The 26,492-nt window shown below is 42.6% G+C and overlaps 1 protein-coding gene across 1 annotated transcript; it reads left to right on the forward strand.

Annotated features, from left to right (window-relative positions):
* Positions 1-12,258: 12,258 nt before the first annotated feature.
* Positions 12,259-23,241, forward strand: pitx3 (paired-like homeodomain 3; the record flags this gene model as incomplete). The annotated part of the gene is made up of 3 exons (XM_083651072.1): positions 12,259-12,367; positions 17,930-18,135; positions 22,672-23,241. 3 exons carry the CDS (start codon positions 12,259-12,261, stop codon positions 23,239-23,241), a joined length of 885 nt encoding a protein of 294 aa, XP_083507198.1.
* Positions 23,242-26,492: the final 3,251 nt, after the last annotated feature.

Below are 26,492 nucleotides of genomic sequence, written 5' to 3' on the forward strand. Positions count from 1 at the left end.
ATTGTGTTTTATCACTTGAAATGCCAGGTGCAAACACCCCCAAAAGGCATTGAAGAAGGATTGCAATCTGATCGGCCAAACCACCTCCGGAGGGGGTCAGGGATGCATTGTGTACACATTGAACACAAGTATGCAATGTGTCCTCTCAATCTGGATACAGCAACTTTATGCGGATTGAGAGGACAACCATTTCTGCAATCTGATTGCAATCAGATTGCAATCAGATTGCAGAAAATGCATGTTAATGCCAGGTGTAAATGGAATCAGGCTGAAGTGATAAAATACAATCTGATTGCAATCTGATCACAGGAAACGCATGTTAGCGCCAGGTGTAAATGGCCTCAGACACTTTGTACGCCTATATACGCCTCCTTCAGTAGTGGCAGAATATGACGCCTTTGGAGCGGAGAACGAGCTGGATAGAGAATACAAGAAGTAGCCTAGCTATGAAAACGGTTTTGAACTGATATCATATCTCCCTCAATAGTCAATATTACACAAAATAGGGACAACAAAGAACTAAACCCATATGAGAAAGTCCTTGCATCTGATGTCATTTGTTAGAACAAAGCTTCCAAAGCTGTGCCAAATGTTTGGAGACGAGACAAAGTAGAGCAATGACGACTGACAAGATTTTGATCACTCTGATAAATTAGCTACTATCTGATTTAGAAATGTAATGGTAATCACAGAAGCATGGGAGTTTCACCCAAGTGTGATTAGCATTGGCCTAAAGCACAAACACCTCCCCTTTTCAAAATCAAGCCCTTCCCTTGAACTTTTTAATCCCTTTACATTAAAGGCGTTTCGACAAGTTAGGCTGCCATGTTTCATATTTCGATTCATGTTTTCCCATAGATAGATCAGAGGTTTATGCTACATGCTCCTACAGTGTGTCAATGTGATTTGCTGCCCGATGCCATGTCATGTTTTTTTAGACTTGGCTTCGAAATAGATTTATGGCCATTTCTCTCTCTCTCTCGCTCCCTCTCTCTCTCTCTCTCTCTCTCTCTCTCTCTCTCTCTCTCCATACTACTGACAATTTGGACCTATAGGCTAAAGTAGGCCTCTATGGTTCCTCCATTTTGGAGGGGGGGGGGCAAACCCAATTGACACCCATGCATGCGGGTCAAATGAAAAAAAACCTGTAAATGAAACAAAGCGCCCGTGGAGGCTGTGTGGGGAGTGTTTGTAGGCAGAGAGAGGGGGGGGGGGGGAGTGAGCGAGAGAGAGCGAGAGAGAGTGACTCAGTATATGGTTCTACAGCTAAGAGTCTGAATAATTTTTAAATTATGCTGTTTTCAAGGCACAATCATACATTGTGTACCCTATTGCAGGGGCCGATTTTTTTTTTTTTTTTTTAATAGACATATCAACATTTTAGATGACCTCTCAGCATTGGTAACATGTCCCATATTGTCCCACACAAACATACTCATTGTCCTACATTTGGTATGTTGGGATCTGGTCACCCTGAATCAAAGCACCCTGAGGCTGCAGGAGAGAATGTTTGTAGACAGAGAGCATGTGTGTGTGTGAGAGAGAGAGAGAGAGAGAGAGAGAGAGAGAGAGAGAGAGAGAGAGAGAGAGAGAGAGAGAGAGAGAGAGAGAGAGAGAGAGAGAGAGAGAGAGAGAGAGAGAGAGTATGGAAGGGGGCCGTCCTCCCACAATGGACCTGTCGCACACAATATTTAGCATGAAGCCATCCCCCCTCCCCTCCCCTCCTCTCTCTCTCTCTCTCTCTCTCTCTCTGTACTCTCGGATCAAACCTCTCACTCCTCAGCCGCCTTCATGTCTGACAGCGCAGAGAGACAGAGAAGGAAGGGGACTGACTGACCGACCCACCGTTTTTTCTCTCTTTTCCTTTGACGCACCGGGAACTGTTTTGTCCATGTCACCGGCAACACCTCAGGCCAGGACAAGCAGCAGCCCGCCCAGAGCCTTTTGCCTTTTCCAGGGATTAATTTAACCAGACCGGGATTTGATGTAAGTGCCATCACAATGCCACTTTCTGCTTTGTTTTGTAAGGGTTTTTGGAGAGGGGGTTTGTGCGTCCGGAGTCCATGCGGCGCCATTTGTGCGTAAAAGTTGAGCAAATCCAGCCGATGTGTAGTTGTGTCCGTGGTGAACTACAGTCCATCCTGCAGATTTCACTCGCTTTGGTTTTGTAAAAGTTTTCAAAATAGTTTCTGTTTTCAAAATTTAGCAGCCTGGATGCGGTTTGAACCGAGCAGAAAAGGGAAAATATGACCAACAGAGTTTAGTCTACTTTTGTTTCAGCGGCTCATGCAACACATTTTTGACTAATTTGACATAGGCTATTTAAACATATTTCAGTTTGCAGGCACAGGAAGTGACCGCCGTGCTTATAGCCTATATATAAATCAAAATCTATATTTTAAGTTGTTTAAATAACGCAAAGCATGCAAGATGGCTCCATGCCATCATTTGGGCCTTGCTATTTTATTACTGCAGTATCATCTGCCAATCATCAAGCGGTACTGCTCAGATGCTGCTCAGATGATTGGCTCGGTGATCAACCTATTGTCATTATAGCCCCACTACTAGTAGGCTACAATTAGCGTCGTGTTATTTATCACCGGCTGACGGGAACTGGCAAAGAGCGAACCAGTTGTGGGGAAATGCAGGGCGTGCTTCCACCAAGCGCTCCAAGTGATATTTCCTTTTAGCTAATTTCACATTTACATCATTTGTTCTTTTATTTATTTATTTATTTATTTATTTATTTATTTATTTATTTATTTGTTTGTTTGTTTGTTTGTTTGTTTGTTTGTTTGTTTGTTTGTTTATTATTTATTATTCATAATTTTTACTTTTTGTTTGTTTGGTATAGGCTAAATTTTCTCCGAAATCCAACAAAAAGGCTGCAGAGCGGACGCTGTGAAAATATTTCAGAGGTCAAAAATATTTGGGGGATCTAGAGGAAATTGATAGGTGGCAGGTGGCTGACACACACACACACACACACACACACACACACACACACACACACACACACACACACACACACACACACACACACACACACACACACACACACACACACACACACACACACACGCACGCACACACACACACACACACGCACACACGTCTATCCCTATACCAGCCCTTTTCCACCCGTAACCAGTCTAGTCTGCTGTTTATAAAAGGCTTAGGCCTATATCAGTTACGAGCGTCGTCATTTGCAGATTTTGTGCTTGAATTGTGTTTGTTAAAATCAAGCTGTAGACCTATTGAGGCTATATAAAATAAAAAATAAAATAGTTGTTCATCTCTATTTTCAAAACAGAGTGCAAACATGCAAGGAGAACTGACACACACCTATAATGTTTACTACAAGAAAAAGGTATTGGAGGAGGCCTAAAATGCAACAAGCTAAAAATGAACTAGGGCACACCCACCATTTTATTTATTTATCTTCCTCGTCGTCTACGAAAAAATAAATAAAAATAATAATTCTGACAATCTCTATCGATGATATTTTTAATTTTCGAAGATTTTGTGACTCATTTGGTCCATTAGCCTGCTTGCTTAGCTTAGCCTACTTATCATTTTATTTTTTAAATATAATTCTCTCGCTGATTTTATGAGCTGTATGTTCGATTTTATTTTGAAGGCCTCGAGCTTCATTTTATTGTCATTTTTTTTAGTCAAAGCCAAGATAACAACAACTTTTTTTAGGCCTATCACCGAGTTGGATTTATGCAGCAGGAAGGCCAGTAGCCTCTTTTGCATCTGCTCCCAGGTCAGGTCACACGAAAATAATATTTGTTTAATCGTAGTTCACGTTTGGCCTCTGCATGCAAAGTAAATATTTCTTTTACTGGTTATCAGTCCAACTATGTGTGGAACACATGGAGGGAAGTCTGAAAGCCGTGGCCTAGTTTGTTCACACACTGTATCACATTAGATATATCACACACACTGATACAATAAGCATGATGATCATTATGTCGCTTCAATTGCTAATTTCTTTTAGTTAAAATTTGATTTGATAATATTTGTCACCACGCAGCTTTATTGCCCATCATATCAGATGGAAAATTGCCTTTTGGCCTTGATTCGCAATTCCATAAGCTATTAAATCAGCTAAAATAGCAAAAACAGACCATAATGCTGTCGACAGTCGCATGGAGATCATATTTGTAAAGCATTTGAAGTCAGCGTGCAGTATTCCCTATTGAATGTAATATACTCGTTTAGAACAAAGGCAAAACTAGAAAATGTATTTACGTTTATATAGCACCATTCATACAATGCATCGATTAAAACAATTAAATTAACTGAACACAGTGAATTGCATTAAAATAACATTAGAACGTTTTAATTTAATATCTATAATTTTGCAACAATTTATATATATTTTTTTACAAACACTTTAATTGTGTAGCCTAGCTATATTTTAGGCTATTTAGCCCATTAATTGGTCATATTTCTTCTAGTTAGCTATAGGCTATAATTTGCTATGAGTTATTATTATGCGTAGACTGAATCAAAACATGTAAATTCCCTTTTACATTAAAGTTGTTTTTCCTGCAGCGGACAGCTCGCGCTTTCTCCGGGCTTGGGCTTCAAACTCAGGCTCGGCCCGCAGTGCGGGCCCCGCATGCTCGGCTCTCATAGGGCTGTCATATGCAAATGTATGTTATAGGAGGGGAGAAATTAACATCTACAAACATTGGCCCCGAAATTCCATCTGCCGCCTCTCCTCCATGGCCCTTAATAAGTTCTCAGACAGCAAAGTGACACACATCTTAATCAACTCTTAATCCCGGGAATTAATTCTCCACGCGTTTATGAATAATTCCCGGCGCTAATGCGCACGGGCCGTGCAAATGCAAGCAGTCTGACAGATGGACCCGCGCGCAGCACTCTCCTGCAAAATGAGAGCCGTGTTTTTGTTTCGTTTTTTTGCTTCCTTATTGGCGGCATATAGGCCTACTAGCCTACACTGCAGGTAGCCTGCATAGCATATTCACCATTAACTAGGCTATTGCGTGCATATTTATTGGCTGTTTATTAGTCAACATTATAAAGCGCGTAGCCTAGAAGTGTTACACTTTTTTTTTTTATATCATCATAGGCCTATATAGCCTTATTTTAATGAGATCGTTGCGTGCACCGGGCTTATGCAAAGCGCTCCAGCCTAATGCAAACTGGAGACTCATTTTGCTGTTGATTTGCGTTCAGGAGCGAGAGAGGCCCAGAGAGATGAGAGAGAATACGTGACGTCACACTTCATCTTTTTGACGCTGTTATCCGGCAAGCGGAGAGCCATGCAGGCCGCGGTTGTCTGTGATGTGGTCCCGCAGATGATGGAGGGAATCATACTGTATCATATGGGTTAACATCAAGTATTCAGATCTTTGACTTAGGCTATAAAAGGACAAGGGTTAAAGTAGCACCACAGTAAAAATTCAAAAATTCTTCCAAATCAAAGTAGAAAAGTATAGGCCTATAGGCAAAGGCATCAAATAAAGGAGTAAATTGAGTTGTTATGCAAAATGCCCCATTTCAGAATCATAGCATGACTATTATAATAATTATTTATGAATTAATGTGTTCATCACTTTAATCTTACAGCTAAAGGTGGAGCTCATTTTAATTACGCTATAGCTTAACTTGTAAAAAAATACATCATAATTTAGCCTAGTAGTTGTTTTATAATTTGTATTAATATATACATCTGCAACCTAACTAAAGCAAGTAAACATATAGTGGAGTAAAAGGTACAATATTTCCCTCTGAAATGTGTCATGAAATGGAAATACTCAAGTAAAGAAGTACTGTAATACCTCTAATTGCCTGTTGAGTAAATGCACTTAGTTACATTCCACCATGGTTAACATGGACTTGATGTGTCATGTCAAATTATAAAGGGCAAAACAAAACTTGGTTGAGGAATTTAAATTTTAGCATTGCAATATCTCAGCTTTCAACACAATTTGCCCAAATATTCACAAGTGTTGATTGAACTGGCGTCTTTGTTTTTAGTAAATGAACACTTGAAAAATTGTGAAAATTACGTTTCCATGTAGGCTAGAGTAGACCCACTTTCTGTACAAACAAAGCAGTGTTGTTAGATTTTGTGGAAATAGGCCTACTGCTTTTCCCCCATGCAGCAAGAATCTTAAGGCCTTTCCAAATGAGAGAGGGAGAGAGTTTTTTCTTATGTAAAATTGCACACACATTTCCACTCAAAATTGATTGACACTCAGTATCATCTTGTAGCCCAGAACGCAAACATGCGTGTTTGCAGCATTACCTTTTTTGCAAATCAGGCATTCAAACACATGACAAACTCTCAGCGATGAATTTGACTGTAAAGTTTTGAAATGGCCACTGATGCTCGTTAGCCCCAGTGATAGCTTGTTGGCCATATTTGAGCTCCAGAGGGGAGGAGGGAGGGAGGGAGGGAGGGAGGGGGTGGGTGGGTGCTCTGGGGTTACTGACACCTTGTTCCGGACAAAATGACTGGCCTGCGTCACCCACACACTCTCTCCCCGTCGCTTGCCAAAGTCCCGCGTCGTCCCTCTCAGCAGCACATTGACACCCAGGGGGCCGCCTGTCCATCCGTCCGTCCATCACTGTCCCCCCCGCCCCCCTCTCTCTCTGTAGTGGAATACAGCTCCGACCGGCCGGCCCGCATTCACGTTTCTGACCAAAATACTGGACTACTGATATAAGACACACAAAGGACAGCTGTTGCTCTGTCAGGCAAGTATCCTGACTGGAGGGAGGTGGAGCGGGGGGGTGGGTCTGGGACAGTATTTGAGTTAAAGAAGTTATAGTAGCCTATACAGTGACAGTGTGTGAGTTCCTGATGTGTTGGCTCAATTATGGTTGTTTTTTTCTGGAGATGTGTGTGTATGTTTGAGTCCTCAGTTTTGCCTCGTTCAGAGCCACAAAAGCAGGAAAGCGTTGCATGACTCAGTATGAATAATGCACAGCAGCAGCAGAGGTAAAAGCAGTGTCAGAGGCTACATGGTGATGATGGCGCGGGTTATGTTTGTCGTAGTAGCGGCAATTTGCCAGTCACATTTTCTCGTGGCAGCTTACGAACACGATGCTACAACTCTATCAGCCACTGAGGCCGGGTATAGGATGTCAAGTCAGGGGCGATATACGGGGGGAGATTTGACCCATAAATCTGAAGTAAGCGTAGCTGTGCTTTTGCTTTAGATTTGTGTTGAGTCGAAGGTAATGCCCTGTTTTTGACTTGTTGCAGGACCACAAGAGCAGCTCTATACAGCAGAACCAGATGATTTACAGCCATGCAGCTCTCTGCTCTCTGTTTTATCCTTCTGAAATCAAAAGACACACATGAGATGCAGAACAGAACTTTCTGACCCGCATGTCAACTTCAACCCACAAAAGGCCACAACACAGAGGCAGCCTGCTTACCAGAGTAATCTCTCTATACTGAGAGACTTTACCTCATCCTCACTCTTTACGTATTTCTTCCCCCCCAGGGATGCCATGCAGAATACCCATTTTCCTGTCTTCTCATCTGTTTTCTCGTCCTTCTCGCTCAACAAAAAAAGGGATGCGATTCTCTCTTTTTGTAAAGGTTTCTGCACGTTTTCAGAAAACCGATGACAAGGAGATTGAGGCGCTGAACTACACAAGAGCAAACTAAATAAACAGTTCCATTGTTCTAAAAAGGCCTTGACATAAGAGTAGGTAAATAGCTGCTGAAAGACTTTCAGGTGTGTTTTATGGAAGAAAATGTTGACTTATTTATCCAATTTGGCAGGTAATGCAATGGAAATATAAGATGCTAAACTTTGAATATGAATAGGTATTTGCTCATTCATCGCTTGCTCAGTGTGACACTTTAACTTTGAGAGTCAGTGAGGAACAGCTTAAAGGAGAAGTCAGTGATGGCCGGGTTATGTTACATCGCTGCTGGCCCGTATTCAAATGACTGTATCTTGGGCTATAGGCTTTTAAACCCAAGCTTCAACTCACTATTTTTCCATTGAAACCAATAGAGCTCTATGGGAAGTAGTTGGAGACGAATGGCTATACGTTTCTGGCATGTTGGACATTTAAAACCCAGTCTGAGAAGAAAGCATGCTAAAAACAATACGAGATGACCTGAAATAGGCTGCAGTAATGTCTTTTCCCACGGTGTTTTGCTTTGAAATGGACCATATCTGAATACTCATGTCTCTAGTGCTTGAATGAACAACAGTCCTCATTTGTGCCTGTGGCTGGTATTTCTGTCATGTCTGCCAGACACGTTTGCAGGAAACCAACCCGATCAGAGTCTGTTGTGAAAATGGATTTGCTGAGAAATGAAATTGGCTGGTGAGATCTTGAATCCACCTGACAAAAAAACAGTGTTTCAGGTTGGGCATATACTGTCTAATACTTTACACACATACGACAGAACACTGTAACATTCCCTTTCGACATTTGACCTCCATTAGAAAGAAAAGATAATACCAAATGATCTGTCTGTGCTACATGACTTTCAGATTCTTAATTGGGGTGAGTGACATGTTCTTAATTTTATCGCAAGCAGAGCAAAACTCAAACTTGATGATTGGAACTTTATTAAATTCAAAAATGACAGCGGAAGCGTTCATTATCTCAAATCAGAAATTTGATATTCTATATAAAGAGCAGTTACACTGCAACTTAATCTTGGAGTTTCACGTCTTTCTTTTGGATTTCCCTTTATGTTCTTTGGAGCTTTCCAAATTATAGCCTACACAGCCTATACTATATGCTCATTTGCAGGCAAAATGTTACTGAAGATATGTCTATATCTCAGCATCGCCTGCTTAGATCCTTGTGATGAGACGATGCTGGAAAAATAGACAAGGATAGAAGCGTGTGCTGCTGTTCAAAGGGAAAAAAGAATGTCACAAACTGACATCGAGTCTGGTTCACAAGGTCAAAGCAAGTGTTACTGTCTGTGGTGCATGCATGAGGAAGACATATGTGTGTGTGTGTGTGTGTGTGTGTGTGTGTGTGGGGGGGGGGGGGCGTGTTTGACACCATGCCATGCTATGACCATGCCCTGAAACCACAGGGAACAACACAGGCAAGGGGTTTAATTCTCTGGGGTGGTGGTGGGGCGAGGTGTGTGTGTGTGTACATGTGTGTGGGTGTGTGTGTGTGTGTGTGTGGGGGGGGGGGTGGTTGGGTAGTTCATAAATACACCTTCTCAAACCAGTTGCCAGAATAAAACGTTGGCATTTGACATGTCTGCAAGCCAGGGATTATATCAACGTGAATTTGAAACAAAACGACAGTTAATTTCAAAACTGTGTTGCCTTGTAACATTAAACAATTTTTTTTTGTTTTAACGAGTTTGGTTATTTAGGCAAGTAAAACAACTTTGGTTATGTTTAGGCAAGTAAAACAACTTTGGTTATGTTTAGGCAAGTAAAACAACTTTGGTTATAGGCAAGTAAAACAACTTGTTAATGTTTAGGCAAGTAAAACAACTTGGTTAAGGTTAGGATTATTAGCCTATTTCACATGCATCCAAATCAGCCATTTTGTGTCTAAAAGCTAGGAAGTAAAGCGCCCCCGGACGTTCAGGCTTCCAGTTGGCTGCTTGTAAGGTTGAAGCAAGCCTGAACATTCGGGGCTCTAATCAATGTCTTGCTTGCACCTGCTTTACTTCCTACCTTTTAGACACCAAATGGCAGATTTGGGTGCATGTGAAATAGGCGTATGGTTTGGGTTAGGCTTAGATTTAAAAAAAAGTTAAATGTGACTTACGGTTGAATAGACTTTGAACATGCCGGGACGCAAACATGGCTCTCCAATGTGAAAGGTAAGCATTTACGGCCTCCATCCCCCCCTGACCACAACGCCCTTACTGGCCATGGCACTATTTCAATAGCAGACTCTATACACCAGTGGTTCTCACATGGGGGGTCCTTGAGGGGGTTCCAGGGTAGCCTAGGTAAACCCAGCCCCCACGTGACCTGCTCTCTCGGTTCCCAGTCACATATAGTGACTGAGAACAGGTCTGAGAGCAGGTCACGTGGGGGATGGGTTTACCCAGGCTAGTTCCAGGGGGTCCCCAGCAAAAAGCTGAATACTTTATTTTCACTATAATTCTATCCACAAGTAACACATTGACAGAATGTATGACTATTTTGGTCGTGGGTTTCATACACTTCCTGTAATAAAACATCTAAAAGCAAAAATCTTATCAGATGGGGGACCCTGGGACAAAATGTTATCAAATGGGGGTCTGTGGTCTAATTTGTGTCAGTTTAGGGATCATTGACATGAAAAAGTTTGAGAACCACTGCTATAAACCTATCTAACGTGATAGATGCAACGCAGTTTTGGTTCAGAAACATTGATATTCTATGTACCCATGGACTGCAGAAACATATAGAAACATGTTATTCTGGTGACCAGGAAATCTAAACAGGTGCTTCTAAGAATATTAACACAAACTTTGACTTGAACTGGCAAAGTCCAAAACCCCCAATGATCAGCAGTTTGGTAAAGCCACCTTCAGCTCCAGCCCTTCTTTTTCATAGGAATAGAGTTGACCACCTCTTTAGGGCCGCCTCAAATCTCCCACTGACATGAATTCATATAATGTACATCAGCCTTTAAAACGCTTCCCCTCCTCTGAACCTTTTGGCCAGGTGTTACCATGGGCGGCCATCCTTTGGTATATAAAAAGCTGGGTAAACACAGACATCCTTGGTGATCACCAAAGGGAGACAACAAACAAGCACCAATACAAACAGAAATCAATTATATTGTCAGAAAAGCATGAACTTATGCACCCTCCTCCTGAAGAGACCTATTATATATCCTAGAAAACTGGATTATGACCATTTCTCTCATACTAAAAAGGTGGCAACGTGAGTTATAGGTTTACCCTCCCACTGAGGGGTGTGTGTGTGTGTGTGTGTGTGTGTGTGTGTGAGTGTGTGTGTGTGTGTGTGTGTGTGTGTGTGTGTGTGTGTGCGTGTGTGCGCATCCGTGCGCGTAGTACTTTTGTCTCTAGCACATTCCATGTGAATAAATTACTCACACACAAATTACTCACAATTAACATTTGACTTGACCTGGCATCTATCAAACTGATGAGTAACTTATGTGAGGCTATATTCTTTTGGATATTTTGGACGTAATCACAACTCGAGATCATAGTTTACACTCCTTTTTATTTACCACATTTATTTGTAATACTGTACATTGGGTAAAGTGTAAGACAAATATGACCCTGTTTTTTCTTCTCTGCGATCTATCTGAAGCAGTGAAGCCAGCCTCCATAAATCACCGTAACCCGCTCCACTTGGTGTCCCCACATCCTCAAGGTGTTAACTGTGCTTGTATAAATAAATGGCCAGTTATTTTGGGCTCCATTAAGTATGGCTCTACCTCACCGGCTTGCTATTTGGCTTGGAAGTGTCATCATGTATTTTACAGCAATCACTCTATTGCTCCCATCAGCCACAAATAGATGGAATTCAGGGAGATCAGTGGCAGTTCTTGTTATAGTCGGTTATGTCAGTTTCTACAAAGGGAACAGGATTACTACAACCACAACCTGTGAATGGAAAAGATCAAAGACCAAATGCAGACAAAGACATACAGGCAAAACACACACAAACATTATATATGGAGGCTGCGATAAGCTAAATGAAATTAAACGTCTAAAATAACGTCTATAAGAGGAGTTCCCTATACGAAAATATCATGACATAATTATTTTTAGAGGAAAGTATCAGAGCAAAACTGTATACCTTCTTATAGGAATATTTCTAGTGATTCAAAGCACAACACAATAAGTATCATATATAGGCCTACATATAATATTATACCATAAGAGATGAAGATGAAAAACAACAACCATGAAGTAGCCTATATGAAACTCACTATTGAGCATTACATACATATTCTATAGGAATATTAGAGCTTCCTGTTTTACAGAGATAACATAGAAAATAAAGACATAATTCGATTTAATATCGGCCTATATGGTCATTGTAAAGTCAATAATGATGACCATGACACATGAGTCTAATGACACACTATAAAACGTATATTATGGTGACATAAGCTGACTGTAAATTGGTAAACACAAATGGTAATATTGTGATTTTCTGTCAGATGCAATGGGTCTAACCTATTTCTTGAATGATTTGTCATGACGGTGTGTGTGTGTGTGTGTGTGTGTGTGTGTGTGTGTGTGTGTGTGTGTGTGTGTGTGTGTGTGTGTGTGTGTAGAGCCTGGTTATGGATTTTAACCTCCTGACGGACAGTGAGGCCCGCAGCCCGGCGCTGTCGCTCTCTGACTCCGGGACACCACAGCACGACCAGGGATGCAAAGGCCAGGACACCAGCGGTCAGTCACAGCCACACGCACGCACGCACGCACGCACGCACGCACACACACACACACACACACACACACACACACACACACACACACACACACACACACACACACACACACACACACGCACGCACGCACGCACGCACGCACACACACACACACACACACACACACACACACACACACACGAGCCCCATTTACATTGCCATGCATTTTAAATACCTGTCTGAATTAGCATATTGCTGGATGCTGGAGTTTTCGTTATGGTTTTGCAGGTGCTCCTCATTTGCCACTTTATTATCGCGAGATAAAATGAGATAAGGCGACACAATAAAAGGGAAACGATGCGTAAATAAGCTGGATAACAACGACGACGATGACGGCGGCAATATTATTAATAATAACAATCCAATAACAACAGCCTAATCATAATAATAGAAACAAATAGCCTACCAATACGTTACCAATATCCTCCTATGCTAGCTGACGACGACGCGTAGCCTTATAAGAGAATAGTTTCTTTTCCCTCTGTGTGCGCAGCCTCATACATTATGAATGCAAATTGGCTCCACACTACAAACACCCAATTTCTAATTATTTTCTGCTATGAGAACAGACTTTGCAGAATTTTAAGTCAGTAGGCCTACAGGACTCAGGAGCGAATACATGGCCTTCTGTAGGCTATTTCATATCAATAGAGCCACTGGGCGATAGGCCTGCAAATGAATTTACTGTAAACAAATGTGAATTTTTGCCGAATAATTCCCAGAAATGCGAATGGATTTATTTTTTTTATGTTTATTTTTATTTTTATATTTATCTATTTATTTGTTTGTTTGTTTTAGTCTTGAATTAGTTCGACTGCAGTCTGCCCCCCCCCCCCCAGTATTATTTCAGGGTATCCAATATTTTTTTACATTATAAATTTATAACAATCACTGACTGAAAGTCGTATAAAAATGATCTTTAGGCTATATGAAAATATGTTGCAATTCAAGTGCATGGATCACAGTGATCACTTTTAACTTCTGTTTTTTTGCAGAATAAAGTCTTAGCCCACTTTAATTAGGCTGAAATCAATATTTCATAACATATCAATTCATAACACAAACAGTAGTTGAAGTGATGGAAGTTATGAGAATATGGTCATGGGAGAAAAGGCATAGGCCTACATCAAATTTCCTTTTTTCTTTAATTTAAATGCTTCTTACATTCCTTTGCAGTTGGAGTAGAAAAGTCTAAACTTTTCAAACAGCATATTCTTTTGTTTTGTTTTCAAACATATTATGTATACGTATTGTATTTATTTATTTAATAATTTATTTATAGGTGCGTGTGTGTGTGTGTGTGTGTGTGTGTGTGTAAGCCAAACTGTGTGTGGTTTGCTGGTAAATCCAGCCCTAACAAGCTGTCAGACACAACTATTTTGGGAGATTTGGCGGTGTAATGACGCCTTCATGTGTATCCTGCTAATTTATGTGTGTAAAGCCTTTCCCTATTCATCTCGTCTCGTCTGGTTGGGTTCAACCAGACTGCATGGGGTTCAACTAGACATGTTGCTTTATTAGCCTGTCATTTATTGTTATTGATTTAATTTCATTTAGTGCAGATTGTGAATCCATTAGTGTAAGCTAGTCAGAGTAAATAACATTTCCAATCAGAACTTTCAAAATGCAACTCTTATTTATCTGTTTTTATGTAAAGCATTTAAGTTTAGCACTCAACCTCAGCATTTTAAATTAATTAGCATTCAATTAGCTTTAAAGTCAATAGATCGCCCACATCCCTTGGCGGTGTGCAGGGTCCGTCAGAACCCCTATACACCGAATGCGATCAATTCGCATGTAGGCTACTCGCCATCACCCTGTCAAGCCATGCCCCGCTGCCAGGGCCGTAGCCAGGGATTTTGGGCCCCATGAAAGGATATTACATCGGGCCCACGGATGGAAAATTTTGGCCATTTGGGACCCCTGTCAGTCAAGGGCCCTTGGAATTGTCCACACTCCCCCCCCCCCCCCTGGCTACGGCCCTGCCCGCTGCTGCAGCTTGGTTGGCTGCCTTGCTGTATTTCCATCTTCAATTGGTCTATTTAGATTTTTGGCCCCTCCTCTCATCTTGTCGTTTGCATGTCCTGACGCCAGATATCCCAGCATGCTTTGCAAGGTGGTGAGCGACGGACTGCAGCGAGGGAAGGAGGGGCCATTTCGAAATCGACCAATTGAAGATGGAAACACAGCAAGGCAGCCAACCACGCTGTAGCAGTGGGGCAGGGCTGACTGGGCGATAGCGAGTATATCGCCCACATCCCTTGGCGGTGTGCAGGGCCCGTCAGGGTGCCTGCCCACCGAAAGCGATAATCACATGGACACGCCTTCGCCCTGTCAAGCCCTGCCCCGCTGGTGCAGCTTGGTTGGCTGCATGCCTGTATTTCCAGCTTCAATTGGTATTGATATTTTGATTTTGGCCCCTCCTCTCCTCTTGTCGTTCGCGATGTCCTGACGCCAGGTATCCCAGCATGCTTTGCAAGGTGATGAGCGGTGGACGGCAGCGACAAGAGGAGGGGCCATTTTGAAACCGTGCAATTGAATAGAGCAAGGCAGCCAACCAAGCTGCAGCAGCGGGGCAGGGCTTGACAGGGCGAAGGCGAGTCCATGTGAATTGATCGCTTTTGGTGGGCATGAACCGTCACGGCGAACTCCAGCGGTCTTGAATGTACAAGTCATGATGTCGCCCTAGGGAGGAGTGGAATAGAAGTAACGGACCTGTACCATTCTGGACTTACAACTTTCTCGTCCTGAGAGAGCTGGTTTGAGCCCCGATGTGTCCAGTTTTTAACACCATTGTAACCGTTTTGTAACCGACCCAAACCATAACCCTAACGGCCTAACCCCAGCGGAGTTGTTTTTTGTTTAAACCCAACCAAGTTGTTTTACTTGACTAAACTTGCTACCGTGATGATGAGTAATGCCCCTACACACTGCAGCAAATGTTTTCACATGTAGACGCCTGGTAGACGCAGCTTGATTGGCTGTCTTGCTGTCTTTCCGTCTTGAATTGGTCGATTTGAAATGGGCCCCTCCTCTCGTCGCTGTCGTCCGCCGCCAGGTATCCCAGCATGCTTTGCAAGGCGATGGAGCAGCGGACAACAGCGACGAGAGGAGGGGCCAAATTCAACTCGACCAATTCAAAAGGGAAAGACAGCAAAGACAGCCAATCAAGCTGCAGCAGCAAGCATTATTACAGCACCAAGCATACACAAGGAGACCAGACGGACCAAAAATAGGGAAGAAAAAAGTGTTAATAGCAGTGTCTACTGGGTCAAATATGAAGGCCTAATTTGTTGAATAAATACAGGTTTTTATTTTAGGCTACACTGTAAAAAAAAATGCTCTCAAATATTCTGTTATTTACAGATGTTCCAATATTGGGGAAAAGTCTTCTACATGTTTTGGAGCTCATCCTCATCTGAGAAGCTGACCTCGAATGCCTCCCTCATGTCGGCACATTATCAGCCAGATTGCTCCTATTGTTGGCCACCGCGTCGCTCTCAAAAGAGCTGCCCTTTCCTCTGTATTGTGCCATAGACGTTAAGTGACGGCTAACCCAGTGTCGGTTTACTGCCAGATAACAGCCTCAGCTTGGCCCTTATTGGTTTTTGCCGGTGGCCCCCGCGGAGTCTCTCTTTAAATCCTGCTGATCATTTCGAACTGCTCCCAGAGAGCTAAGCCCTCGCCAAACAGAGCCCGACCTGCCCCCAGTCACAAAAAAAAGCCTGATCCCCAGGATTAGGTGGCCAACTAATTTCGCTGCTTTCTGTGAGGTCCTCAAATTGCAGGAGTCCTGATCAGGAGGCAGAGACATAACATGGATGTGTGGTCCTCCTCCTTAAACGCACCGCGTCAGGGCCCAATGGAATCACTCATTGTCTTTTTGGCACGTCTCCGAGTGAGACGAGGTAATGCAGCGGCGTGCGGAGTCACGTCCGTGCTTGTCATTTTCCAAGCCGCTGGGATAGAAGGATTTCAACTGACGTTTGCAACCCGTTATCCAGAGCCATTTACAATTAGTGGCTTTCAATGGGGATTCAATGTGATGATGAGCTAAGGCGGCGAAGCATACCAGAATAAAGTTTTGTTTTGTCAGAAATAGGCTAACGGTACCGTTCAGATTTAGGGATGGGATGATGTGCTTATCCCACGATAACGATACGATACCCGATATGGGGTCCGCGATTCAATACAATGACGATAGGATATAATAAAATAAAAGTTCAATGACAACAACGTCTGACTGTGTAGAATTATGTTTATTTCGGAGCCACAAATCCTTCTATAAATGGTATTTGTGTGCAAGAATGTAAACAACAATTTAAAAATGTCATTACAAAATGACAATAATATAGCCTAATTTGGATGTAGAGCTTGTGAAACTGATGGTCAAGTGTCTTAAATGATTACATTGTGATGACATTTCACATACAGTATTTCATGTTACATATTGTACATATTTTCATTCATTTTCTTCTTCATCTCAGTATGCTCCGCTGCTGCTCTTAGAATGCTGTAACTCATATTTGTTCATCCTCCTCATTCATACATATCTGCTTAATATGTTTCTGATGTTGTTGTGGGTGACATCATGCAACACCCTTATTTGCTCCAATCGCTTTCCTCTTGGCCTTACTATTCTGCTGCTGCAACAACCCAGTCCTATAGGACAGTGGAGCTCAACCTTTTGTTCAAGGGATTGTTAAAACATTTTCGAGGACCACCTTCCCAAATAAATGATAGGTTATATCATTCTGACATCTTGATGTGAGAGGTCCTCTGCGGCCCACTAGTTGGTGCTCTGAGGCCCACCAGTGGGCCACGGCCCAGTGGTTGAGAAACACTGCTCTAGGAGGATCATTAAAAGAACAGTTCACCCCAAAATCCAAAATCCATATTTGTCCTCTTACCTGAAGTGCTATTTATCCATAGATCATTTTTGTGTGAGTTGCTGAGTTTTGGACATATCAGCCATGTATGCCTTAATGGAACTGGCTGGCATGTGGCATTTGAAATACATTTATAAACTCAAGAGCAATGTCTCCAGAAATCATGACTAGGTTACTCAAGATAATCCACAGACCAGTTTCATGTAACTATTTTCTCTCGACCAAACACCTGCTAACTCCTAGCTAGCAACAAGCAGCTTGCGGTTAGCGGGCTAGCTGCTAGAAGGTGTAGTTCGGTCAAAAGAAAATAGTTCCTACATGAAACTGCTCGCAACAAGGTCTGTGGATTATCTTGAGTAACCAGGTCATGATTTTTGGAAAGAGACATTTGCTGTTGAGTTTTTCAAATGTATTTTTTAGCGCTTTGAGCACCACAAGCCGAGTGCTGCATCCAGTTTAATTGTATTCGAAAGAAGGCAGACAGAACTCAGCAACTCACACCAAAACAATCTACATCGATAAATAGCACTCCAGGTAAGAGGAAAAATATGTCCCTTTAAGTCTTCACCTCATGCACCTTCCAGTTCAGTATCCTCGATACTGTAACATTTGATCCACCACTGTTCATCCTCCAGACACAGAGAAGTCCCATCAGAACCAGCTGGATGAGTCCAACGCGGAGGACGGCTCCCTGAAGAAGAAGCAGCGGCGGCAGAGGACTCACTTCACCAGCCAGCAGCTCCAGGAGCTGGAGGCGACCTTCCAGAGGAACCGCTACCCTGACATGAGCACCAGGGAGGAGATCGCCGTCTGGACCAACCTCACAGAGGCACGAGTCAGGGTGGGTACAGGCAGCCCCCAAAAACTCTGGAGCAGGGGCCTGCAGAGAGAGGGGGAGAGAGAGAGATGGAGAGAGACACGTGCTTGAATGGTTTCGTTCCCATCAAACACTATAATATCAGCGTCAGCAAAGTAGTATCTCAATCAAGATTTTGATATTTTGGTATCATATTTTGGCTTACACTGCAAAAGCTTTTTTAACTTATATCCAGATTTAAGCTTATAGGACAAATCAGCATGACATCACGACAACAAAAAAAGTACTTCCTGAAAAGCTGTGCCAAACAAACCTTCATATCTCAAAAACTATACATCACATTAGTGAGAACATACTGTAGCTATTTGGTCTGATGTGTAATACTGTAGGCCTATATGTACAGTATGCAGTGTCAAAGTTGTGTGAACTGTCGCAGTTTTAAAATGTGTTAATTTAGTATAAAAGTACAGCCTGCTCCAGTTCCTGGCTCCATAGGGTCCCATTATAAAGGTTGAAAAAAAGTATAAAACATAAACTGATTTCTCAAACAGTACCAAAAATAAACTAAAGTTGAATTAAGGTAATAAAGTCCAAAAACTCATGAAGGAGCAGTTAGAGTTCAAAGAGGGCATGGTTTCACCATGAACTGCTGTTTGAAACGAACGCCAGTTGCACCCGGAACTATAGCCAAGCCATTTGTTTACATACGCTGATTCGTCCGATACTGTAGAGATTTTTGTGTGTGAAATCATTTTACTGCACTGGCAGATAATTTTTCAACAAATTTGACTCCTCCCCTATTCCTATTCTCTCTCCTTAGCTAACATGAAGTCTACTTTGTTTATTTTCTTGTGAGCAATGCCATGAAGCGTTTGGACGTTATTTATAGCGAGACATCATTCATTAGGGACGTTTGCTCGAAGTGCAGAAAGAGTGACAAACCGTTTTGGGTGGAGGCCCTCAGTCCGATCATTTCAATCACTTGGCGTTCAGGCTCTCATGGACAGCTTCCAAGTGATATGATGAGAGGGGAAAAAATATGATTCCCAAAATGTTCCAAAATACATGGAAAGATGATCTGGATGTTCAGATGTTTTATACGCCCATACCAGAGCGTCGCTTCACACACTATACCTAAATGTCAGAGGTGCACGCTGGTCTGCCCACACCCCATTGGTTTGGTCATTGTAGCTATATGGAGCAGGAGGACACACATTCTGATGGACGACAATACAATCGCTGGCCTGCCTGACAAGTAATGGATCAAATTAATGTTGGCTGGATGAAAGGTCACATAGCAGGCGCTCTCGGTTGTTATTTTGAAAGGACAAACAGACCACACATGGCCACGGTCCTAATGTCTATCAGTGGCCTTTGAAACCCCTGCATGGAGGCAGATTCCTGCATGCCCAAAATACTTTACCTGTCGCCTTGATTTATACCATTTGCCAGAGAACCTCGTGGTAATGTCAAAGAGCAGAGAGGGAGAAGTCGTGGCCTTAAAGTGATAATACGGAAGATTTCAGTTTTGCTCTCTTGGGTGACACCTATTGGCGATGAGTGGTGATTGCAGGTGAGATCCAAACAGTGTCATTATGTGACATTAGTCAGTTTGTTCGGCCATAGTAACCACCCGTAATGCCAGCAGCAGAGACCGGGGAAAAGTAGCTTGTCAGGAACCTACAGTAACCTATCAGAGTGAGTCTATTGTGTTGGCTCCGCCCACCCTGTGAACCTACAGTAACCTATCAGAGTGAGTCTATTGTGTTAGCTCCGCCCACCCTGTGTCACCACAGACACCAAGTTCATAAATGCTGCAATACTGAAAATGCAAAGGCTTCCATCAATGGGCCATAGGCTCAATCACCATTGTGTTAAGTCACTATCAGATAGATAGTGACTTAACACACATTTATTTACATGAAAATCTTCCATATTATCACTTTAAGGAAAGCAAAATGGGAGTGGACTGATCACATGTTTAATGTGGGAGCGGACTGATGACACGTTCAATGTGGGACTCTCATTTGATGAATAAATGTAGATAATATTCTATTTTAGTTTAGGAAATGGTGGTTTAGATTGGGCAAGGACTATAACACATGGAGTATCTAAATAATGCTAATAATCCAAGCCAGAAATGGGATGTTCAGTTGGCCATACCGGTAATTAATCTACCGGTAATAAGCTCTATGTGTTCCAGCGGTCAAGCTAAAAACAAAAACAAGAGGAGAAACATGGTCACCTGCACAATTTAATTAGCCTGATATAAAATACTGTTGCTCGAACTTCCCGTCTGTAACTCAGAATTCCAAGTTAAAGGGCCGCTCCGTTGCTCCATTGCAAATTGGGATTTCTGACTTTCCGTCATCTCTGAAACGCAGCAGACAACACACCCCACTTGCAATCGGCTTCCAACTTTGAATGGAACGCAGCATTAGCTCCACAAATAGATGCCCTCCTCTCTCACCACAAGAAGAGGGGCATCTTACCACAGAGTCATTACGCCAAAACTAGTTGCCATGCTATTTGTGAATAAAGGTTGCTTGTCCAATTTTACCCACTGGGTCTCTCATGATTGAAATACACTCAAGACCAACCATCGTCGCGATATGTATGTCACTGACAGGAAAAATTTATCAAATACATTTCTGTGCAGTGCTGCAATGAGATATTTGGTACCGAGGAGTACTGGATCCCACTCAAGCATTTGAGGATTCATGAAATGCAGGATACATTTTGCTGCAGACAAGCCATCTAACAACGTTGACGTTGAGACATTTCCCACAAACATTCAAACAGCATTGCCTCAGAGTCAGAGTGAAGATTGGGTAGCTGCTTTCTGCCATCGTGGGGGTTTCCCCTACTGTCTCTGAGTGGGATGACTTACAGTAGACACATATTCACGGTCAACAGTATTGGGTTCATTCTGTCATAACTAAGGATTGGATGATACACAGCATGCAGTGGTGGTGGCCCAACGGTCAGAGAGGTCTACGTCGGTTCAATCCCCAGGACCGGCAGGATAAATCTGGCTGGGGAAAGTGAAAAGGCAGCACTTGCCCCTCCCTCATTACCACCACTGAGGTGCCCTTGAGCAATAAGGCGCTTAACCCCAACTGCTCCAGTGGAGCTGATCAGTGGCCAGCAGATCAGACTGTGGTTGTACTGGTCAGCTTCCAGGTATGAATGTGTGTGAATGTGACCAGGGCGCTCCTGAAAAAGAGAGCATTGCTCTCAGTGAGACTCCCCCTGTATAAATAAAGTTAAAAAAAAGTAGGGGGGAGAAGAAAAAGAGAGAGAGCAAAGAGTAATTTGGGATCAACGCAGGAAAGGCCTATAAAAGTTTTAATACATTTGATACCAAATAATTGTAATGTAAAACAAATAAACCATGTGTGTGTGTGTGTGTGTGTGTGTGTGTGTGTATGTGTGTGTGTGTGTAGTTGACCAGCATTGTTTTTTTAATTCCCTAACATGTTCCCATCCTCACACACATTCAAATCAAACGTTTCCATGTAATTCAGAACAAAGGGAACATTTGTCCAAAACGGTGCACTCATACACGTGGCGTACTGTAACCCTCTTTTGCCAAACCCCCAATTTTGATTTTCCATGAACGCTTTAATCCGCTGCACATCCTCCAAATATAGGAGCAGAAAATGACAAAATGTGAAGATTGCCCTCCCTCCCCTGACTGACTCACTATTCAAATAAGTCAATGATTAGCTTTAATAAGCCTTGCCTAGCATGCTTGTTTGATGATACACTTCAACTGACTTTCTTGGATCATTATGTCTATCAGAAATGACTGGATATATGTATGCACATAAAAGTACTCAAAATATTTGAAAGGGGTTAGGATACTCTAACCTTTTGACAGTTCTTGACAGTTAAGTACCTAATAAATAATTTGAAAATAACTTCTTCCAGTGTTTTCCTTTTTCCTAGAATACAAATACCATTAAATATGGTGTATTATGTAGAAAAAAAAATCGCTTGTTTTTTTTCCAGTCTAAACCATCTTATGAGGCTGCAACATCTTATTCCAACTAATTCAGACGTCACAGATTTGTCATAATCGACCACATTATGTTCTGGTGTCAGGTTTAACAAATCAAAACCTGAAAGCAAAATCCAAACTAATACTCCTAAGCAGCAGTGAGCAGTGCTCCGTCCAGAGAAACACTGGATGTTGCGCCTGTTTTGCCTCTCTCATTATAAACCCAGACCAGCCGCAGCCAGCTTGGTACACAAGAGACATGCTGTGTGCCATTTACTGACGTCACCTGCAAGGATTTCTGGGAATTGAAGTTCAGTCATTTTGAGCTGCCGACGCGTGAAGTCGCATAGCAACAGATGTTCAACATCTTTTCAAATAAATCATCCTTTCTATTCTTCATTGTTCCACATATCCTTTGATTTAAAAACCTTCCCAGCGGCTGTGGGTGGTGGTGGAGGACGATGTTTAAAAGATTCACCAAGGAACTTTGCTGTACTAGACTTCAACCAATAATGGTTAGACCACATGAATTAATGTTCTCCTCATGTCTGCCCTAGGTATGGTTCAAGAACCGGCGTGCCAAGTGGAGAAAGCGGGAGAGGAACCAACAGGCGGAGTTATGCAAAAATGGCTTCGGTGCCCAGTTCAATGGACTCATGCAACCCTACGATGACATGTACACGGGCTACTCCTACAACAACTGGGCCACCAAGAGTCTAGCGAGCAGCCCGCTCTCCGCCAAGAGCTTCCCTTTCTTCAACTCCATGAACGTAAGCCCCCTGTCGTCCCAGCCCATGTTCTCCCCACCCAGCTCCATCCCCTCCATGAACATGGCCTCCGGCATGGTGCCATCGGCGGTGGCCGGGGTCCCCGGCACGGGCCTCAACAACCTGGGCAACCTCAACAACCTCAACGGCCCCGCGGCGCTCAACTCGGTGGCGGTGACGGCCGCCACCTGCCCCTACGCCACCACAGCGAGCCCCTACATGTACAGAGACACCTGCAACTCCAGCCTGGCCAGCCTGCGGCTCAAGGCCAAGCAGCACGCCACCTTCGCCTACCCGGCTGTGCAGAACCCCGTGTCCAACCTGAGCCCGTGCCAGTACGCTGTGGACCGGCCGGTATGAAGAAGAAAGCCCCCACCCCCTTCCCCGAGCGAGGACCACCCCACCACCACCCAAGCCCACTACTGCCCCCCACCCTCACACACACACACCCCTGACACCTCTCCAGCCATGTTCCATCTCCAAAGCGCCGGATGTGCTACAGACGAACAGGCGAACACGACGTTGTATTGACGGTACACAACAGGAATAATCTCCAAAAGAGACAACAAAGAGACATGCCCAGATGGACCACCACGCTTCAAAGGAACTCTCGCCAAATATGCTGAGACCTTGTCGCCGAACCGACCAACTGTTTCAAAGGATTTCTAAAGAATACTATCCACTACCATTTTTCTTCTTCTTTTGAACTGCATGGTTAGCGTAAATGTAGGAAAAACCCAGGGTTAGGAAACAATAACGAAAACACGGATGCTTCAGCTGGACTGGTGGTCAACATCTTGGCCCAAAAGAACACATAGGAAGTCAAGAGTCAAACGCGATCTTTGCCACCATCACAGGAAAACGGACCTGTGGTTGCAATATGGGAGAAATAGAAGATGTATATAATGGACTTTTTGTTTTGTTTTGTATGTGACAAAAAAAGACAAAAACAAAAAAACAATCTACAGTATGAAAAACGTAGTACTTTGAAGATGACAAAAGCATGTTCTTCAAGAGCAAAGACCCTTGGTTGATGTACTATGAGTACCTCCTTTAGGAATTTTAATCTTTGTTGTGAATTCCACTCACCATGGAAGGTCATAGGTCAAAGGTCGACTTGGAAGGGCAGGAGGAGGTCACGGAGCATAGTCTTGGAAAGTAAAAATAACCTTGAGCGGTTAGACACAACAACAACAATTTACACACACGCACACACACACACACACACACACACACACACACACAAACGCACACACACACATGAGAATATCAGCAACCTTTTTAAAGTAAAACTCTAAAAAGCCATTGAATATATAGATTTGTGTGGTGTTATACAAAGGGAGTCCATGACTGTAAAAAATGTATGTAAGAGTGCAGTTGTTATAACAAAAAACAAGCTTTTTTTTTCTGGTGTAGCCTGCTTTGTCTCATTAAAGAACCAATAAAATGATCCGTTTTTATGAACTACAAATGTACTTTGCCATTGAAAAGGAACGGCGCACCTCCTTCCTTCCATATGTCCGATCTGTGGCCTCTGACATTAGCCGGTGTGACACGGGCCAAAACACGACCGCGACGCCATGGAAACCCCGACTCACCTCCATGGCAACGGTTACACAAGGGAGAAAGAGAGTAGTGGATAGGAGATGGAGATGTTCCTGATGCCAGGTCAGCGATATGTTTGACCTACACTCTGAGTGCTAACAACAGGCTATCCAGTAACACAGGAGGAATTCAGAGAGGCTGCCTAATATTACATAAGCCTTAAGTCATCAGGCCTCAAGGAGCAAGTTGTCCTGGTGGAGCCACAAACTAAGGAGGGTTAGCAACCTATCAAGCCCCACGCTAACACATAACTGTTTTATTGCTGTGACTTATCCACTGATTTCTGGGTCTGCAAAGTCACACCTTGAAGTAGCTCCTCTTTATTTCATTAAAAGTGACACGTTGAAGCAAAGCTGTTGCCCGTCACAATCATGCTTCACGTACTTACACAATATTTTGTGCCAATATTGATTATCTTTAATTTTTTTGCAATTATTGTGTCAAGATTATTGTCAGGGTGGAAAAGCCTCTGAAGCTTAAACCATGGGACACACAATAAATACATAAATTAATTTAAATAAAGAAAGAAAGAAATAAATAAATAAATAAATAAATTAATTAATAAAAAAACAAAAACAAATGTCACAACCAGTGTAGTATTAATCAATTCTACAATATGTAATGAATCAAACGGCATCATTTCCATCATCAATCAATCAATCAATCAATCAATCAATCAATCAATCAATCAATCAATCAATCAGTTTAATACATGTCCCAGAAGGGCACTTTGGTTCACATCAGACAGTAGTGGATAATTACAACATCATTACTAGATCATATCAGAGGTGAACCACAATGACTGTAGTTTGGGCCAGTATCAGCCCCACATATCAGCAAACATAGTACATATTAAAACCCTAGTAAATATCCAGGCAATTGCAGTTTGATTTTACAGACTCAGATCTATTGCTTGCTCACATTAGACACCAAGTGAGAGGGAGTATTTCTGTCAAATAATAAACCCTCTATGAGAGAAATACACTTCAAACTCCAAGCTATCTGACGCCGTCTATTCTCTCGGCGGCGGAGACGGAAAGCAGCTAGTTTGTGGAGTGAGGTGAAGCCGTCACAGTATCTGAACTTCCCCCCTCCACACCACACTAAGAATCAATATTCCACCGGTCCCTGATGTTTACTCACACCACACAACTACAGCGGCCGAGAAGAAACCAAAAACCATGGTCTGGAAAAAGCATGGAACCCAAAGAAGTGATAACGATTACCTCGGAGAATACACGGAGAACAACACACAAAATAACAGTGGGGTGCAATTTGAGGTGGAAATGTTCTAAGGATTGTATTTGGCTGTACAGCACACCAACTCTGTTGTTGAAATTGCTTTGATTTGACATAATATGTGATTAATTACTGCTTAAATCTCGTCAATTGGATGTAGGCCTAGACAGGCCCCAAGAATGACCTGGCTGCTTTTCATAGTATTCCAATGATGTCACAAGCCTTTTTCCTAACAATATGGCGCTACAATACACACAGCTCATTGGCTGTAAGTGTCACTTGATTGTAATCACCTGTTAATTGATCCCAATCACCTGTTGTTTTCCTACCAAAATGGCCATGTGGTGATGTAACAGAATACTATCAATAGTAAAATGACCTTACGATGGTTAAAATAATGTGGCATTGCTTCACAGACTGGCAAGCAGGCCATGGAGTTGTATCAGTATATCTGTGGAAATGGCCTGCAAAAGATTGGAGAAATAACTCAGGATCAGCCTGGTTTCATTTAATAAAGTAACACATAAAAAAAAAAAAAAAAAAAAAAAGTGCATTTAGTCCTGTTGCAGCCTATTCTACCAGAGAATAGGCTGGAATAGGACTCTATGCACAAGCTTGTGCTACGCAGTGCTACTGTAGGCCTACTTTCTGATCCATAAAGTAAGCCTAGCACCACTCAGACATACTGTATTGTTGCACTCATGCAAGACAATATGAGTAGGCTAGATTTTTACAGCAGTCAATTTAATTTCAATTAAGCACAATTT

The sequence above is a fragment of the Poromitra crassiceps genome, assembly GCF_964638095.1.
Source record: "Poromitra crassiceps genome assembly, chromosome: 14".
Lineage (NCBI taxonomy): Eukaryota > Metazoa > Chordata > Actinopteri > Beryciformes > Melamphaidae > Poromitra > Poromitra crassiceps.